Raw genomic sequence first — 19,218 nt, 5'->3', positions numbered from 1 at the left:
GTATAATCCAACCTGAATTCCAGTCCAGTTATTGAACTATATTGCAGCTGCTTCCAGGTATAATTTAGAAGAAACAGTTAAAACAATAAACCCATTTCTCCTTACCCTTATTTCAGTTATAATCTCTATTTAGTTCTTACTCACTTTTTTATGAAAGTTGGGAAAAAACAAGACAGCAAAGCAAAACTTGATAGGAAATCACATAAACTGTAATTGTGTTTAAGGTTTCTAAGGAGGAATGGGGTGGTGGAGAAATGGAGTTGGAGTTTTCATTATATTTAAAAAAAAAAAAGAGAGAGAAAAAAAGAATTAACAGGTTATTTCTCCCTGATTTAATGGAGAAAAAGAGGAATTCACACAACACTCCACAAGGTGAGGTAAACATAGCAAGATATGGATCCAAACTTTATAATCTTTTTCAAAGAAAATGAAGCAGATCAGATTTGTCAAAAAGCATCCACTTTGAAGGACAAATGTACAGAAACAGGGAAGGATATCTCATATCCCACATAAATGACAAGGCAAAGATCCCAGAATATGTACAGACATTTAGAAAGTAATGCAGTGTAAATGAGATGGAAACTTTTGTCCAGCATGAGAAACACCGTGTGTTGCAACAATTCACTGTTTTTAAACTTTGTAATTTATTTCTAGATTGTGACATTTTATTTGAATAAACAGCAGCTGACAGTATGACACTAGGCTTGTTAATCCAACTATTCCTGTGTCTCATGTGGGTGTTAGGCATTAAATTCACTGTTCTCCAAAGAAGGTTACCTGACAATAGAGTTAGAAGTTATTTTCTTTCAGCAGTGTGAAATGACAACCTATATAGCACTATATGACAACCCACCTCTGGCAGGATTGCATTGTTACAGCAGATGACTTGACTTCTAGCACCCCTTTTTGTTTAGTAAAATGGTGTCAAAAATGTGTCATTTGAGAAATGAGAATTCTCTCTAACCAGTGCAAAGGAGATTATTGAGATGTACCCTTATGGGCAGACAGTCATGTCACTGCTGGCATTTAAGTTCCTCCAGCTCAGGGTGGATTTCTGTTTAGCTCGGGGTGGATTTCAGATGCTGAGTAGTTAAGTTTTCTAGAATACATTAAATTCTAATGAGGATAACTTTACCCAGGACTCAGTAAGCTTCCCTAAAATCAGAAAGCTCTGTTGTACAGTGTTTTCTGACTATATTTATCTAGGTGTTCCTGTCAAATTTCAGGTGGTTTAAGACATGGTGAAAAATGTTCACATTTCATTTTGCAATGAAACAATAAATGAGATGATTAAGAGTCAGCTGTTAAAAGAGGCTTTTGTTTAAGCACTTACAGAAAACTTTCATTAAACCACGATATTCTTTATCTTACCATTACCTTTACACTCTTGATCTGATGGCAGATGTCACTCTTGAACATGGATCCTGTGTGAACTTTACAGATGGTTATTAAATATTTGGCTGTCAGCATGGGTGAGGTGGCACTGATCCTGCAATTTATTCTGTGCTTTAAACAAATAAAATTACTGGAACAATAACCAGTTCAGAATAATCACCAAGGTTAGGTTCTGAATTTGTCATTTAAAAATTATCCACTCTTGCAGAGATTTTAGTATCTCCACAATTTTATTGTTTTTTTTCTTATGCTTATTTCTCTGTTCAGATTTCAGAAGAAATCATATTCATCAGTCAAGATGTAAAATTCAAAAAAACGAAATGTATGTCAGCTATGAGATAGCTGATATGAGAAAGATACTACTCCTTATATAGTAGCAAAAGCCTAATTTGAATTGTTCTCCAAAGTTTAAACCCAAATGTTACATGTGCAGGAAAGGTGTAACTGTGCAATTCCAGTCTATTTACACTTGCAGTTCAACTTGAATCTAAGTTTAAATCACATTTGAATTACCATAAGGGAGTTTGCATTTGAACTGTTTATAAAACCTTATGTGCAGCCACTAAATAAATTGAACAGTCTATTCCAGTTCACTTTCTAAGGGTTCTATTTTGGGTTCTGATATAATTGCAGTGGCAAGTACAGCTGCTGGTGATGTGACAGAATGTATTAAAAACTGTTGATGTATAATGTTGCCAGATGCATTTTCGTTGCCTTCACCTACCTCTGAGAGTAGAGGTGCCACAGCTGATGGAGAGGAAAGGGAGGAGAGGAGGAAATATATTTGTCTATGTACATATTTATGTGCTGCTTGCACATTTTTGCACACAACAGAAAGTTACCAGAGATGTTTTTTGTCGGTTTTATGGGGAAAAAAATTAAATTATTTGAATGTAATGTTACAGTAACTCCAAGTTAGCCACAAAGCTCATGCCTTTCCCTGTTACTCCTTTTTATTTTGGCATAATTCTACTATTAAAGCCAGAGTATTCATGGTTTGCTGGCCATGACTCTGCACTTGCTTGTTCTCCAGCACAGTGAAATTATTTTCCTGTACTCCTAGAACAGAGCTTCTGTCATGTTGAGTGAGAAAAGTGCCTCACTCACTGTTCCCCAGCCTAAACCCAGACCTTTCCAATGAAGTGCTGTTTTCTCAAAACAAAGCTACAGAATTTTGACTTCAGTGCTTGAGTCAGTGTTTAAACCAGAGCAATATAAAAGTGAGTACAGTGGTCCTTCGGTCTCTGACAATTTGTCTCTTATTTTATTGGTTTCTCCTGCTAGAATTGCCTTTTTCTAATAGAAGAAATCTTCACTTGGATCATTGTCTGTCTGAAGAGTCAAATGCAGGTCCTGGCAGTGAAGGGCTCTGGCTAAAAAGGCAAAGTTAAAATTATCCTGTGAAAAGTCTACTCTCATGGTATTTTGAGTCTGCAAAGTCATGCACAAATAACCAGGAAGAGCAATGGGACTGCAAAAAGCTTTTTCAGACTTGGAAGATCAGTTTTAATAAAAATAGGAAAGAGTTTACTAGTGATGAGGAAACATTGTCAGTGAAGTTAATAAGTTGCATCCCACAAAAAGAGTTTAAACATTACCATGTATTAAAATTGCACATAGATAGTTATTATAGATTGATAGGAACTTTATTTTTCTGTTTATCCTTATATGCATTATTTCAGACATATGTGGCTTCATAGAAATGCAATACAAACCTGCAAATTATAATGCCAAATTGTCCTAGGGGATCCTTTAACTATTCACTACAATACAGAACTGCCTGATAAGCAAAATATGCTGATTTGCTGAGTTTCTGCTAAATGTATGTACAGAATCAAATACATGCATGAAGACTTAATGAAACATCAAAGTTGAAATTTTACATGTAAGAATTTCAGAAATTTCAAGACTAAACAGCCAAAGGGTTACTGACTTTCACTGAATACATAGTGCAAAAAAACCCCAGTTCTTGTTTTCTTTATGACTGTAAAGACAAGCTGTGCCAGGGGAGGGTCAGGTTGGACATCAGGAGGAATTTCTCCCTGGAAAGGGTGGTCAGGCCTTGGCAGGGGCTGCCCAGGGAGGTGGTGGAGTCCCCACCCTGGGGGTGTCCAAGGAAGGAGTGGAGGTGGCACTGAGTGCTCTGGGCTGGGGGACAAGGTGGAGATGGGGCACAGGGTGGACTCAATGACCTTGGAGATCTTTTCCAGCCTAAATGTGATTCCATGATTTTGTGATTCTCAACCATGTTGTGAACCACAAATTAAGAGTTGGAGTATTCAGTAGAGTTCCATTCCATGATCACACAACACTGAGCAGTAAAATATGCCCATCAGCACACTAATAAAAACATGAGAATTACTGGACTTTTCTCACTCCTATGAAGTAAAAGATACCACAGCTTTTTATCACTGTATATACATTATGCTTTTTTTACTTTTTTTTTTTTTTTTTTAAGAGCTTATTTTAATGCAAAGGCACAAAGAAATAAGGTTGCTATGGGAACACTAACTCTTAATTCCGTGATGTGTGTGTGTATAACACAACAAGTGTAGTATTCCACTAAGATTGGCTTTTGCATAACATTTTTGGTGCGTTTTCAGAGAAAGAAGGATTTGGTAAACAAGGAAGGGGATGGATGGAAAGAACTGAAATATAGGAAAGAATTCCATAGGACAGATAGAAGTATCTATAAAAAGATATAAAGCTGTTGGGAGGAGTCCAGAGAAGGGACATGAAGATGCTGAAGGGCCTGGAGGGGCCACATGAGGAGGGGATGAGGGCACTTGGTGTGTTCAGCTGGAGCAGAGGAGACTGAGGGGAGACCTCAGTGCAGTTCCAATTCCTGGGCAGGGGCAGAGGAGGGGCAGGGACTGAGCTCTGCTCTGGGGGGACCAGGGACAGACCCAGGGAATGGCTGGAGCTGTGTCAGGGCAGGCTCAGGTTGGATCTCAGGCAAAGGTTCTTCCCCCAGAGGCTGGTTGGGCACTGCCCAGGCTCCCCAGGGCAGTGGGCACAGCCCCAAGGCTGCCAGAGCTCCAGGAGGGTTTGGCTGATCCTCTGGGGCACAGGGGGTGACTCCTGGGGATGTTCCTGTGCAGGGCTGAGGGTTGGACTGGATGGTCCTTGCGGGTCCCTTCCAGCCCAGCATATTCTGGAATTCTGTGATCTATAGTTCCTGGAAAAAAAAAAAAAATAAATAAAGTACAAAAAAGATACCTCGTTTCTATTTCTTGAAAATTTCCAGTCTGGGAGATACTCTAAGCTTATTTCACAAAATGTCTGTGAGCTGAAAATCCCTGTTACTAATGGTCTTGGCCACTGACTTTCAGGTATATTAATTGAAAACCTGGAGACAGTGAAGTGAATTTTTACAACCTGGAAAGAATTAACAGTTCTGTAGCCAGTACAGATAAAATTGTACAACAGTTTGATAAACTGCACCTGTTATGTGCACTTGACCTTCCAGATTTCACTGTGCCATTATCCTTTTCCCCTATTGCTTTCCCACTCTAACAGTGTTTGAAAAATTGAACACTCATAAAATATATCTGCCTAAATATATCTGTCTTGTTCCGTTTTAAATTGCACTTTTTTTGTCCATCTCTTCTAATACATGTGTTTGAAATCTTTTCAATCAAGGTTCCCACCTTGGCAGATCCAGTTATAAAGAAAAAAATATCTATTTACGTGGTATTTAAATAATCTAAATTTTTTCAGTAATTTTTTAATAATATTAATAATAAATCTGGCCTATCCAGAGTATGATTAGACAAGGAATTCATTGCCTCAAATTCCTTCCTGGGTTGGGTTGTCCTGGAAATTACATTTGCCTATATCAGTAGCTGCTCAAAAATCCTTTTACGTACATGATTTCAAATATTTATGTTTTAGGGTTGTAAGATTTATTCTTTCTTTGACTCCTGAAGAATACAGAATGTGATTTTGACAAGTCTCATGTATGGAACACACACAGATTATAGTCATTGTGGTTAAACTAGTATAAAATGTTAGTTATTGACATTTTCTTAGGGAAACATTGAGGATTTTTAAAGTATAAGTCTATGAATTTGGACAGCAACAGACCCTGCTTCCATTTTCACCCTACCCTTTAAAAATAGAATTTGTAGTGATTCCTAATTTGAATTTAATTGTCCAAGAAATTATTGGTGCGTTGCTTTAGGCATTGTAAGAATAAATACATGAGACAAACATGTTATTGAAATCAATGGACATGAGAAAGGTCAATAATTCTAATTCAATTTCTTATAAAACTCATCTAGTGTGAGCTAACTAGCACTGAAATTCAGCTCTGAGTGTGGCAACTGGATCCATAGCTGACTTTGTTTCCGTTTCTCTGGAAAATAAATGGAATCAAAACTAATTGCACCAAATCCTTAAAAAAAAAAAAAAAAAAGAAAAAACCAACAGTCCTCCTGATTATTTTAAAATAACGTTTCTTCCTTTCATATTCCTGTGCAACTTTGTATGATTTGAAGACCAACTGCAGTATCTGAGTGATGTGGGAGGTAAATGAGAAAATGGAGATAAATACACTGTAGATACTGTAGCTGGTCATATGAATCATGTGAGGTGCTTCATACAAAGTTATTTGATTATTTAAAGTTATTCAAATTACCCAGACACTCTCTCCTCTTCCAACCTTAGTATCCTCCATTATTTGTTAATAATGTTATTTTAAAACAAACAAGAATATTTGTACTGTTCCTAGTACAGGAACAACTAAGAGTTTATTAAAGTTAAGAAAAAATAAACCCCACAAAAATAGACTTAGATATTTTCTGTTTTTTTTTTTTTTTTTTTCAATTTAGGTTCTTTATCATCTAAAATGTCACACCAAAAGTTAATTTAAAAAAAAATATTAATTGAAGTGAAAAATGGTGGGGGAAAAGAGAAAGGATTAAAGATAGATTATATATCCTGGTCCAGTGAGAAGCATGGCTCTATAAATGAAAGACTGCTATAGGCACCACGAGTGTTTCTGAAGGACAATTTTCTTTCTTTTTATTGTTGAATAATAATTTATTACTTGCCAAAATCAGCAGCAGTTTTTACTGGCCTCTCTCACCTCTCTCTCCTTATTCACTGCCTCCTTGTTCTGGAAACAGTTTAAATGGGCCAGATATAGTTCCCGTTCCTAAGACTTTCAATCCAAGGTCTTTAAAGTCCTTGCAAAGGTATAAAATAGCTTTTTAAATCTGGAATGCAGAGAAATTAAGCGTGTCCAATAAAATACAATTTTTTTCAATACCATATCTATCTATCTATCTCTCTATCTCTCTATCTCTCTATCTCTATATCTATATCAGGAGTTTGAATAGTTAATGAGACTGTTTCTGTTGTAGGTGATTCAGATTGTCAGTGCTGTTGACAAGGATGATCCTAAGAATGGGCATTATTTCCTGTACAGCCTCCTTCCTGAAATGGTCAACAATCCAAACTTCACCATCAAGAAAAATGAAGGTAAATATAAAACATATACAACGTGCATCTTAACAGCTTAAGTTTTGAATTGTTTTTTTAACTTCCAGTCACTTTACCAGCTTGTCCTTTGGGCAATTACAGTGTAAATAATCTGCTCAGTGGTACCTTGGTTGTATCTCTTAAGCTATTTCCAATAACTTTACAGTAGATAAGAAGAAAGTAAAATGGATATGGAATTTAGATCCAGAAGACAGCTCACTGGCTTAAATAAAATGAAAGGATGGATTTACTGCCTGTATTATTTCTATTAATTTGGAAGTGCAGAGATATGCTGTGAGATGAAAATCTGGAACTATGTTGATAAATAAATGTTGATCCCTGCATTGAGTGGTTACAGATGGGAACATAAAACTAAATATCTACTAAACCTCCCAAAGCAAGCACCTTTTCAGGCTGTTTGTTGTGTGTGTAAAGGTTTCAAAGTATTTTGGTGAGGAACTTTTACTAGAAAGAGAAATCTGCTGGGCCAGCAAAGCCCCCAAGGGCACTTTGTATCACCGTGCTTTGGAGCACTTCTGGAAGGGCAAAATGTCCTTTTGTAGTGCTATAGAAGGGGACTTTCATGCGTGATGGAAAGAAAAGACCCATTTAATATTGTTGAGCCATAAATTTATACTGATCCTTTTCTTTGGCACACAGATATGTTTGAAGGTCATGTGAGAAAGAGCTAGGATTGATCCCAAGAATGCTATAAATAGTGCTTTATGTATTTCTACTGACTTGAATATTCAGCAAAGTTTTTCCATCTTGGTGGGAATTTTTTTTTTTTTTAAATAAAACATGCCCTGCCAGGAATTTTAGTCAAATTCAGTCCCTTATTTTTCTTATTTCAAATTATAATATAGAAAATCTCTATTTAGTCTGTTACTAATAGGAAGATGTATGTGTGAGCTGTGTGTGCAGGAGTGTAAGAGTAATACATGAAACATCAAATAAAGAGTTGATATTGTTTTCATTTCTTGTTCTATCTGTTCCAACTAAGAAGCATGGTGGCACTGTTTTGTTAAATAACATTATATAAACCTAAATTCTTAAATCTGCTTTAAACATATCCTGTATTTTTCTTTTCTTTAGATATTTTTTTTCTCTTCCAGCATTCACAAAGTGTGTCTCTACTTCTATCTGTACTTTCATGTAGGAAATGAGTGTATGTTTTCTGCACTTACAGGAGAAGATAAAACAAACCTCTTCAAAATGCATTTCATAATCATCGGTGGTGTAACATAAATTGAATTAAGCATCCTGAATGTGAGGTGCTTTGCTTGGCACAGCATGACAAAGTAAAAAAGATCTCAGCATTTCTCTTCATGTTTAAATACTGAGCTCATGTTGCTAATTACCCTTGTCCTTCCAATCTGTTACTCATTTAAGATCCACTCTTACTCCTTGTCACAGACAGTGGCAAAATGAGTGCTGATCCAAGTGAGAGTGAGGAAACTTCCTTTATAACGAGGTTGAGAGAAATAAGTCCAATTTTGTTACAGCATTGCCACTCAGTTTTATACAGTTTTTAATGTGTTTGAATCAGTTAAATGTGAAAATCCTCTTAAAACAACCAACTGAAATCTCTTGAAATTAAAAATCCGCTTGAAGAGACTTTTCTGAATTAATCCTTCAGTATCCAATAATAAAATTCCAGCTAGGCATGCCATCCTTGTCTATCAAGATTGCTCAGTCAGGGGTGCAGTGCATGGTTGATGCCAGGACATGATCTCCTACAGGAAGCAAATATTCCTGTCAAAGCCAAAATCAGGGTATTATTTGGTTGAGGTGAGTTTTCATGTCCTTTAAACGTCATAAATCTTCAGCAAGTCTTTATTTCGTTTTGCCACTTAGACAATGAACTTGGCTGTGACTTTGTCCTGCATACATCTGCTAGATAAGCATGAGTGGTTATTCTTGCTGAAAAAATACAGTATGCCTAAAGTAAGTGAATTCACAAGGCAAATTCCTCCTTTCTTTGTATTTCTGAGTGTCTGGGCTGCCCAAAAGCCAGGCTGGGGTGGTTTGTGAGCAACTCTGTAAGGAAATGCCTATGACAAGCACCAGCCTCATTTCTGGAGATCAATTGGTGCACAACACACCAAAGCTTAGAACAGAAAAACATTTGCTCACGCTGGTGGCCAAAGTCCTTGACATCTTCCTGACTGTGTCCTCAGCCTCAACCTCCTCCCACAGCTTTGGCCCTGCCAAATTCTCCAAGGCAGCAGAGACTGAGGTGGTGATGCTGCAGAAGTGCTGTCCTCCTGTGGATATCATACAGGGATGGCATTTCCTCAGGAAGCCTCCTCTAGAAACCCAATTCTTTACTTGCTGGAACCAGCAATTTCTTTATTTAAACAGTTTTTCACCGCTTGCCTTTCTCCAAAATCCTCTCAAGGGCAGAGAGAAACAAAAGTAGCCCTCCTCAAGAGCATTTGTGAAATGATATTGCCCTTTTGGGTCCTTGTTTTGTGCTTTAGGTAACTTTGGCATTTGGCCCTCACTCCTCCACCACGTAATGACATCATTTAATCTGCTGGCATTAGTATGCAAAGAGTGCAACTTGGCATCTGCCAGGAGCAGAAAGCTGCAATGTTCTCTCTCTGTCCCTCATGCTAAAGAATATATAAGATGCCTGTGGAATTTTCTCTTGCTGTATGGAACATAAGCACAGCCATTAATCAATTTAGTTTGTTGCACACAGGCTGATTCCCTTGTTTGAAACTTTCCAGACTGCCCTAAGGCAAGTTCACTTGATCCTTCAGTAATTAATTTACACTGCTAATATTATGATTGGTCACAATAAATATGTTCAACTGAGTGAAACAACAAGTATCTTCATCAGAAAATACAAATACCCCTCCCTTCTCCTAAGATTATCTTATGTATTATAGAAGTTATCCTGTGCTCACAGCAGAATATAATTCCATATTTACAATCTTTTCTGTAGACAAGATGCCCAAAACTATAGAGACTTTAGTGCCTTTCTGATGTAAATAATGTAAAAAATGTTAATTTAAATGCCATCATGCATCTCAGTAGATCCTCTCATGTCAATCTTTATTTTTCATGTCTCCTGGTCCATTCTCTGTTTTCTTTCCTGAGCTCAGATGTCTCGTAATGGGCAGTTTTTGTGGATTTTGTGCCTTGGGTTCGTGGGCAGTGAGTGATAATCTGAAGTAAAGCAGTGCTGCTCTCTTAAACTGTAATGCAAGGAACACTGATCAGTTAGATTACCAGGTGCTAAAGCTTTATCTGCTCACCAGAGAAATCATAAAATTATATAACAAAAATATAAGGATTTATTGCAACGTGCAAATCATGCAATGTTTCCTGGTGACTAAACCTGTGACTGTGACATAACAAATCCTTGACTGCACAAACTCCTACAGACTGACTGGGCACTTCACTTTTCATGTGTCTTTCTGCTGGGTTTGTGCAGAGGAGCAGAAATTGGGGAAAAAATTGAAAATATATATTTTGTGTAGTGCGTCTGACAAACCAGAAAAACCTAAAACTTCAGATGAAAATATCTGATGTTTAGACAAGTGTTGTTACACTCCAGCAATGTGTCATAGACTGACTGGAATTAAACCTTCCAAAAAACGGTAGGATCACAATAAATGACAAAAAACTGGCAGGTATTTAGACAGCTGATGAGGATTTTATACTGTCATGGCACCAGTAAACTGAAATGAGACCTCTGGAAATGGAATTAGCATTTGTTGGCAGTCTTTTTTTCAGGTGAGTGGTCTTCACAGAGCAACCTAAAATCCAGTGCCAGTACAAGGATCGTCTCCTGCATCCCAAAAAATACCCTCACAACAGTACCTGTTTTCAGCATTGAATTCTTAAGATTTCCATAGATTGTTCAAGTGAGAACAGAATTCTGTGATAAAAGCCTTTTCACACATGCAAGCATTTTGATAGGCTGCCAATGCATTTTTTACTTTCAAGAACTAGCAAATGCATCTTTGCCATAAAGAGACCTAAAGTTTTCCCCAAAAGACGTTTCCATTGCTGCTCCACGTTTCTCATGGCAGATTCTGTTTCCTAATGTATAAATGGGATATTCCACACCTCTTACTGGGGCAGAAGCAGTCACAGGGTTTCCTGGATCATGGACAGCGATTACTTTTGGGTTAGAAATCTTAGTGGCACGACCTAATATTCCTGCAGAAGTCCAATAGCCTGATTTGGCTCATAATAGACTGATTATAAGTAATCAGCCCCCCCTCTCCCAAAAATGTTCATCAAAATGTCCATCTGGTGAGTTGAGTTCTGATTTTGGTCCGAATTGATTTCTGTTCATTCTCTATGACAAAATTAATATTTATTCTCAGCCATGCTTAGTCTGTTATACCTGTGACACCTATAATGGCTCCAGGAGTGTTCATGTTTAAATGACCATTTCTTTAGTTCTTTCCATGCAACAAGTTAAATCTGTCACTTCTGGCCTCCCTGTGCTGCCTTGAAAGCATAGGCAGTGAGTGTCTAATGTATTTAACAAGAAATAGCCTGACATAATCACTTCAATCACTGCCTTTGTATACTATTGCTTATTTTAAAATATTTTCTATTTTTCATTGCCTCTTTACCATTAATAAACAAATATTTCTGAACTACTTCACAATAGCTGGAGAAGCCAATTACATGCCAGCTCCCTTTTAGATATCTCAAATAACAAAAGCAAATTATCAGCTTTTTTTTTTTTTAATACTTCTGTGTCATTGTAGTTTTAACACAATAAAACCTAGATTTTTCCCACATCTTTTTTCCTGAAAACATTCTTAGCAGCATCTGTCAAATTCATACCTGGAGGGTGAGTCTTTTGTTCCCACCAGAGTAACTCTCCAGCTTTGAGTCTTTCCCTGAATCAGGTTCTTTTGGCATTTCTGTATAAGTCTCTCTGCCATTGTCTCAGCTGCCAGCTAAAGCTCCTTTGGTGGTTTTGATTGACTTTTCTTCCCAAATGTGTTCCCCAGACAGCTCAGGGGTGGCACTGCTGTGTCACTGCCCTCCTTCCACTTTGCCTAGTTTCAAAGTTAACCCGCTGACCTCAGGTACAAATTGCCTTAGCAAGGACATCATTAAACCCATCATTTCCTGATGGGAGTGCAATGAACACCCAGACAAACAGCCCCCATGGATATGAGCAGCACATCCTCGCACATTTTTTGCGGTTTCATGCAATTTTTCAAGAGCCTTGGGAAACTTTGTGGCCCAGCTGCCACGTGCCAGAGGGGGTTTCACAATGGCACTTCTCAAGGGAAAGCAAATGTTTATATATTTCTAATGTGCTTAATTATCACCCTCGTTTCTTTTGCGTCTCAGTAATTAAACTTTCAAAGGACAACTCTAAAACATACCAAATCACAACCTTGTTAGTGGTTTTCTTGAGAAGTGAAATTAAGTGATGTGCTCAAGGATGTGTCTGGCATCTTATAAATAAATATTTTTCTCTCCTGTCTGCCAGTAGTAGTGGTATGGAATAACATCTAGGAGATGTAAAGGAATATGCTGCATAATCAAGGAAACAGCATTGATCAACATCTCTCTTCACAGACATAGTTTTATCACCAGAAATCACAAAGAATCTTGCATAACAAGGTGCAATCAGTGTGAAAGGGGTAGAGTTAAAAATAAAGCATTCCAATGTATTAAAAAATAACAACCTGCAAGTTAACCCTTAATCTGGCACTTGTGTGTCAGTATCTGCCATCCACAGGCACACATCATGCTTCTCCAGAAGTGTTCATAGTGTGAAAAATGTATTATAAATATCAGACCATCAATCTTTTTCTCAGCATGGCATTTAAACTGGAATTGTTTAAATAGCGGAGTTCAACATTTTTATGACCTGTGCATGCCACAAGAACCTCAGTTTATTGATTTTTTAAATGAATGATAGAGTTAATAATGAAATTGATAATATAAAATTGTTGAAATATTTCCTTTTTAGCATGGTCGAAAGATTTTGTTCAGGAAGGTCTTTTTTGCTTATGTTGGAAATTGTAAGTTATAGAAATTAGAAAAAAGCATATAGGTATTGATATTTTACTGGGTAGGAGAGTCTAACTATTATCAAACCAAATTATGTGATAGTTAAGGTAGATGAGCTCCATGAAACATTGTAGTTCTGTGGATTTAGACTATTCAGGAAAGCACTGGTTCCAGCTTCTCCTTGATTAATATACAAAAAGTAGTGCTCAGCCAGTGCAAATACTTTTGCTGGAGCCAGTGGTTGTGTCTTGGCTGGTGTCAAGTCCTTGAAATAATTCATTTTTTGTAACTGAGGAAATGCAGTTCCTTATTTATGGTACTCAAGTTCCTTCATCCTTGGTCGTCAGACAATTCACCTGATTGAAACTGCTTTGGATCACAAACTATGTTAGATCTTCCTCTGTAAGAAAAGTAATCAATTTTCTCATTTACATATCTGACAATTCTACGATGTAATGTCACCCTGTGAAATAATAGACTGTGTCTAAAGACTCAAAAGGAGGAGCCCTTTCTGCCAGTGAGAAAGTGCTAAAGCTACGGGAGGTGGAAATTGGTGCTATAGATCTTTAGACTATTCTCAAATTCCAGAAGACTGGTAGAATTTCAAGTTAATGGCAGTATTACCAAGGGACCCCAACACATTCCAGCAGTGCTCAGAAGTTCTGCCTTGCCAGGCACGGAATGCATTTCCATTTTCACTGTATGATTTCACATTGCAGTTGAGGTGATATATCTGATTCCTTTCTGCTATTCCTAGCAAGGTTACACTTTTCCATGGTGCAGTAGTGTCAGTCTTGTCTAGTCTGAGAATGCTGGTGAAAATATTCTCAGTATATATCTTTCTACTGATAACTTTCTGCCTCCTTTCTCCCTTCTTTCTTGACTCTCATCACTATCAACTCTTATCTGTTATTCCCCAATGTTCTGTTTTGCCTTGATGTTGAATATCAATTGAGTGCAATTTGAAACAACTTCTCTGGCAGAGGAGGACGTGCTGTTGTTTTCTGAAGTGATTACATTCACATAGATGGAAAGCCAGCATTTTTCCTCTCCTGTGTGCCACTTCCTTTACTGACACCTGCTTCTGCTGTCTTCCCCATCTATCTTCTTGCATGAAGATCACTGCTCTTTCTGGATTCCTTTCTAATTCGAACCACAAAACAGGTGAAGATTCAGCTCAGTTCCTCTGCAAACATACTTGTTAGCCCTGTCTGGGTGATTTACACCTTCTTACAATGGTTATGTGCTTTTCACCACTTGGATAGGCTAAAGAGGCGAGTCCTTCTTGGTGCACAAAGCTGCTCTAGCTGAAGCAGAAAGCCAGGATCAACTCTTGGAAGGCTGACTCAGCTGCCACGCTCCTCCACACTGTGACCATTCTGCCTGTTCTGTCCATCTGAAACCTTATTCACTCCTCTCCTGTATTCAGGATGCAGGACTCCAGACAGATTCCCTCCCTCCTCCGCCCTAAGCCAGATGTGATCCATCAAGTCTCCATTCGACTGGACAGGCCAACCTGATGAAAGAACCAGCAAGGAGGGGGCCATCTGGTAAGCTGATTGTCCTCTTGCAGGCATCTCTAGGCTCTTCCTCAGCTCTGCTGTGCTCCCCAGCACGTCTGTACTTCTTATATTTTTGTAGCTCCAAAGTGTTTCTCTGGGAGCACTTCTGCTCCAAATGCTGTTTAACCTTCCCCTCCTGTTTTAGTTTAGCTCTGGGGTGACGACTCCTTCCTGAGCCTCACACGTGCAAGCTTTCAGACAGAAGAATTGTATATGCACATTGTAAAATAAGACTCATTTCCACGGCATCACATCCTTTCAGAAAAGCGCCCTTTTTTCAGTCGTTTCAATCAACCACAATTACACAGTTATTTCAGAGCGTTAATCTAAACATGACCCAGCCCAAAACAGCATCAGATGTGAGGGATGAAACCCAGGAGAAGCCCCTGTACATGCAGCCTGCCATTATGCATACATGACCAAAGACACTTTTACTTCACTCAGTCTTAATTTATTATTTGTGCTGCTGGCAACGTAATGTTGCCAAAGCGTCAATTATGTTTCATTTTATAAATCAAACTAATTGAGAACCAGATGCAATCTGAGTGAAAAAGATCTGAGGTCAGTGTTGTGCACCATATGCACGACAGTGCTTACTCATGATGAGGGAATGGATTGGACAGCTGTGAATTCTCCTGCTGTAGGAGTTTCATCAAGCTCAGTAGTGGAACATACTCAGCTCTCCTTTTCCAGTTTATTTCATTAATTTCATAATAAAACTGAAGGAAAGTGAGCAAGGCTGCCATGACTTTAAAAGACTAAGTAAGGGATAAAAGGTTATGAAAACAAATCCGAAGAGGAAAAATAATCTGGTCAGCAAATTAGCATGAAAATCTATCTATTTTAGCAATAATATGGAACATGGATGAAAGAAATAGCAGAGAAGAACAAATTGAATCTTCAGTGTGACTTAATTCCAGAAACATAATGGGGAAAACAGACATTAAATCAGGGTCTCAAAACTAAACTGCTTAGCAGTCAGAAAGGTGTTATTCTTAATGAGTACAAAACTTCTAACTTCCAGCAGTGAGGTCTGTGCAGTACCAGCTCCCTGGAATTTAGCAACAGGCAGGAACTGAAGCCCAGGAAGTTCCACCTGGACATGAGGAAGAACTTCTTTGCTCTGCACTGAGCACTGAACAGATTGCCCAGAGAGGGTGTGGAGTCTCCATCACTGGAGATATTCCAGCACATCTGGACACAATCCTGTGCCATGTGCTCTGGGGTGGCCCTGCTTGAGCCACTATGGGTCCCTTCCCACCCCACGTGTTCTGTGATCCCGTGAAATGTTGCTCCACCAGCCTTTTAATGTTCCAAGGCTCCCTAAATGCTCTAGAAACGTAACTCCTTGAAAACCAGCAGCACCCATGATTATTATATTCTAGGACCTTAAAAGTATTTCATAGCAGTATTTCTAGCTAAGTGAATACATAATGTTTGGAGATAAATTTCCAGATTTTTAACCAACTCCCTTCTGGAAGTATCTTAAGAGATTTCTGTCAAAGTACCACTTCTGGCTCGATGGCTGCATCTAATGCCTCCATGAAAACATTTCTGCCAGAAAACATTTCTGCAGTTGAAGTGTTCACAGACAATGCCCTGTGTAAATGGGTTTAATTCACTGAGGAGGAGGTATGATCTTCTAGGGCTGAAGGTTCTGGGAGGGCCTCTACCCCTTCACCACCTCAATATATTTGTTACCTGACAGTCATGCTGCATATAAGAAGCCCATCTCTGTTTTCACTTCACTGTTAGGTTTGGTTTTGTTTTGAATATTTGGATTTTCTCCCTAAATACCTAATTAGTAAATATGGCATGGGATTATTTATCTTTTTTTTTTTTTCCTACACCTTATGATTTTATTGGTTTCTCTCATTACAGACTATTTGTTTTGTCCAGTCCGAAATGCAGACTCTTGAAGGAGAATAACAATTAACTGATTAATTACTGTAATTGACAAAAATTGCTTTTGTCAATTAATGAGAAACTAGATAGGAGTCTAATTTTAAACTTTTAGTCTTAGTAAAGATTAAAAGAACACCAACACTTTTCTACTGGAGGAAAAAAAAGGAAAAATCTAAACAGACTAAAAATGAAAACAATTTAAGCATGAATCATCACATATTAACTGTTAAATTTTCCTTTGATTATTAAAAATCTCCTTTTGTCATTATATCAGACCATTTGCACGTGGTTCCTCCATTAAAATAGAAGGTATTAATTTTTCACACTCAGCCTCAAGGCTTATCTGATAAACTATTACACAACTGACATTATAATGTGAATTAAAAAGACTAAGATCATGTTCCAATTTGCATCTTGTTTTGGACCAATCCCACAAGTGGTGTGCACAAGGAAGGAGTTAGTGTTGGAATCACAGTCCTCCTTCCTCCTACGAGGTGACCATTGCCTTGTATTGGGATGTGAAGTCTCTGTCTCTACATTCCCCTGAACCTGTCTGGAGTGGTCACAGTTATTCCAGACCCTTTTATTTCCTCCTTACTCCTTTTGAGGAGATGACTGTTCAAGAATGGGCTGTACTTCTCTGTCAGAGCAAATATAACAGTGACACGTTGAAGGAAAGAGGAAATTTTTGTATGAGTTTTACCAAAGCTTCTCACATCAACCTGTAAGGGAGACCAAGCTTTTATTCAGTTGGTTGGTTTGGGTTTTTTTTGTATCACTGAGGTTATTTTCCCATCAACTCCTGATTTTGTAATGCCTACGGGTGACCTTGTTGTAAAATATGTCACTTTGTTGATCTTCATTTAATTCTATCTAATTAGGATGTATTTTATCTGGCAAGCATCCAGTAATTAGTGATATATTTATGTAATTATTAGCATGTAATATTTATATAATAAATATGCCTAGAAGGCAATCCATTCAGAGGGCAGAGGAGAAGGAGAGTACGTGATTCCCCTGAATGCAGAGATCTTACATTTGGAGCCAAAAGCAGAAAATAAATGAAAGGCATAAGTTGACCTGTCTACTCTGGGGAGAGATTTTGCATATCCTCAAATGATAGGATGTGCACACTTGGTAATCAGGGCTGATTAGAGAGGGAGTGAAGATGGGCCCCTGTTTGAAGTGAGATAATAAGCCAGCTTGTTAGGGAGAGATAAATAGAACTTGAAGAAAAGGACCAGATGTCTGCTTGATGGCATTGAAGAGGAAGAGCTGGTGGGGTCCTCGGAAGGTAACGTGGATGGATGTGGAGCCAGATTCCAGGGAATCAGTAAAGCAGTGGTAGCTGTCTGCCTGTGTTGAGAGAGCAGAGTCAGATCACCCCAGCCTGGCCCAACTAACTGTGGGCTTATCAAGCAAACTTCACTTTTCCTATAGGCCAAGGACTGTGTCCATCCTGGAGCAGGAACTGTAACACCACAGTTTTTGGCTTGTTTCGTACATCTGATTCTGTGATAAGAGATAAATCAGGAATAAAGCCCTCTCTGTGGAATTATAATGTCAGTTGTATTTGCTGTTGAAGTCATAAACCTTAAAAGGAGCATCATCAGTAGTTCACTCAATGCTGATGAAAACACTCTGTTGTGCTCTGAGAATGTTAGACTGTCTCGAACAAGAACACCAAATTTTTTCTTCCCTTTAATTTTTGTAATGTGATAGATGACAAGAAAGTTTCACGTTGCTTTTGTAAAAACTCATAAAACCTTTTGGGGTTGTTTGTGTTTTGTTAGGAAACATTCATTCAGTCTAACCTAAACTTGAAACCAAAATCTAGATTATAGGAAATAATAAAAAATAAAATAGAACTGTTTCATGTAGCCTTTTTGAACTTGTCACTCCCTAACCTTGCTTAGCTCTGCCTTGCCACTTTCTATAACATTTTCATCCATTATATGTGACCCTTCTGTAAAGTGCTCAGTGTTCCCCCCAACAAAGATTGAGACCTTGTGATCTCAGAGCACTCTGCAGGAGTGATGGTTTTTTGATTGAGGAATTGCTCTGGAGTTCAGAACAGTTTTGTAGAGCTGGGTTATGGGTTTCCTGCATGAATTTGGACAAGTCATTTAATCACCATGGCTGTCAATGTGCCATGCAAACACTGCAGAGCTGTGGGCAGTGCCCTCTGGAGTGGGAAAGACTGAGGTTTTCGAGAGGGGTTTAAGGGGTCTCTTTGGATTCTTCTGAGACTCCTGTTAGAAAACATATAGAAATTATTTGTCAGCTCAGGGCAGGAAATGTGAAGCCCACTCTAATGCAGCTGTTGTATTTTTGATTCTAGCAGCAATACTAAATACTGAGGAAGGTAGTTTAGACTCAATTCTACATCATTTATCTCCTTCTATATCATCTTTATCTATCCCACATTGTTGCAACTTCTGTCTTTGTACTTTCTATTTTTAAATGAGAAAAAAAATTATACCAAATCAACTTTCTCTTTATTTGTGCTTTTCTTCTGCTAACATGCAAGATCAAAAGATATAGTTGTCTTAAACTTTGTAGAGTTCTAATGCAGTCTGTCTAGTAGAACCATTTACTTCAAAATTTGTATACAGAACTTAGGTTTTTCTTGGCTAAAAGTGTTTTACTTAAACATTTTTTCTTTTCTTTTCTTTTTCCTCCCAGTAAGGAAATGTAATTTTCTCAAAGTATTTGTGCTTTTTTTGTTTTCTGTCCACCTTTTTGACTATTTTTTAATTTAGGACCATGGAAGCATTTTTGGCACATTGAGATGTATCTTCCTTTGCCAGTAGAGTTGCCATCTCTTATAATACTTTTACATGATCCTGCTTTGTATTTTTATTGC

General features: G+C 38.0%; 1 protein-coding gene across 3 annotated transcripts in view; it reads left to right on the top strand.

Annotated features, from left to right (window-relative positions):
• Positions 1-19,218, top strand: part of CDH8 (cadherin 8) — a 153,562-nt gene that overhangs the window by 119,249 nt on the left and 15,095 nt on the right. For 2 of the 3 annotated variants that reach the window (XM_051805977.1, XM_051805976.1), the window contains one exon: positions 6,762-6,879. In XM_051805977.1, coding sequence (XP_051661937.1) covers positions 6,762-6,879 — 118 coding nt within the window. Of the gene's footprint in view, positions 1-6,761; positions 6,880-14,314; positions 14,436-19,218 lie in introns of those variants that run through there. The other variant, XM_051805978.1, reaches the window with a different exon arrangement.

This window comes from Manacus candei, unplaced genomic scaffold (assembly GCF_025592945.1).
Source record: "Manacus candei isolate 608988 ecotype Guabito, Panama unplaced genomic scaffold, ASM2559294v1 h1tg000065l, whole genome shotgun sequence".
Classification (NCBI taxonomy): domain Eukaryota; kingdom Metazoa; phylum Chordata; class Aves; order Passeriformes; family Pipridae; genus Manacus; species Manacus candei.
The sequence above is the reverse complement of the archived record's forward strand: the minus strand, read 5'-3'. Positions and strand labels throughout refer to the sequence as shown.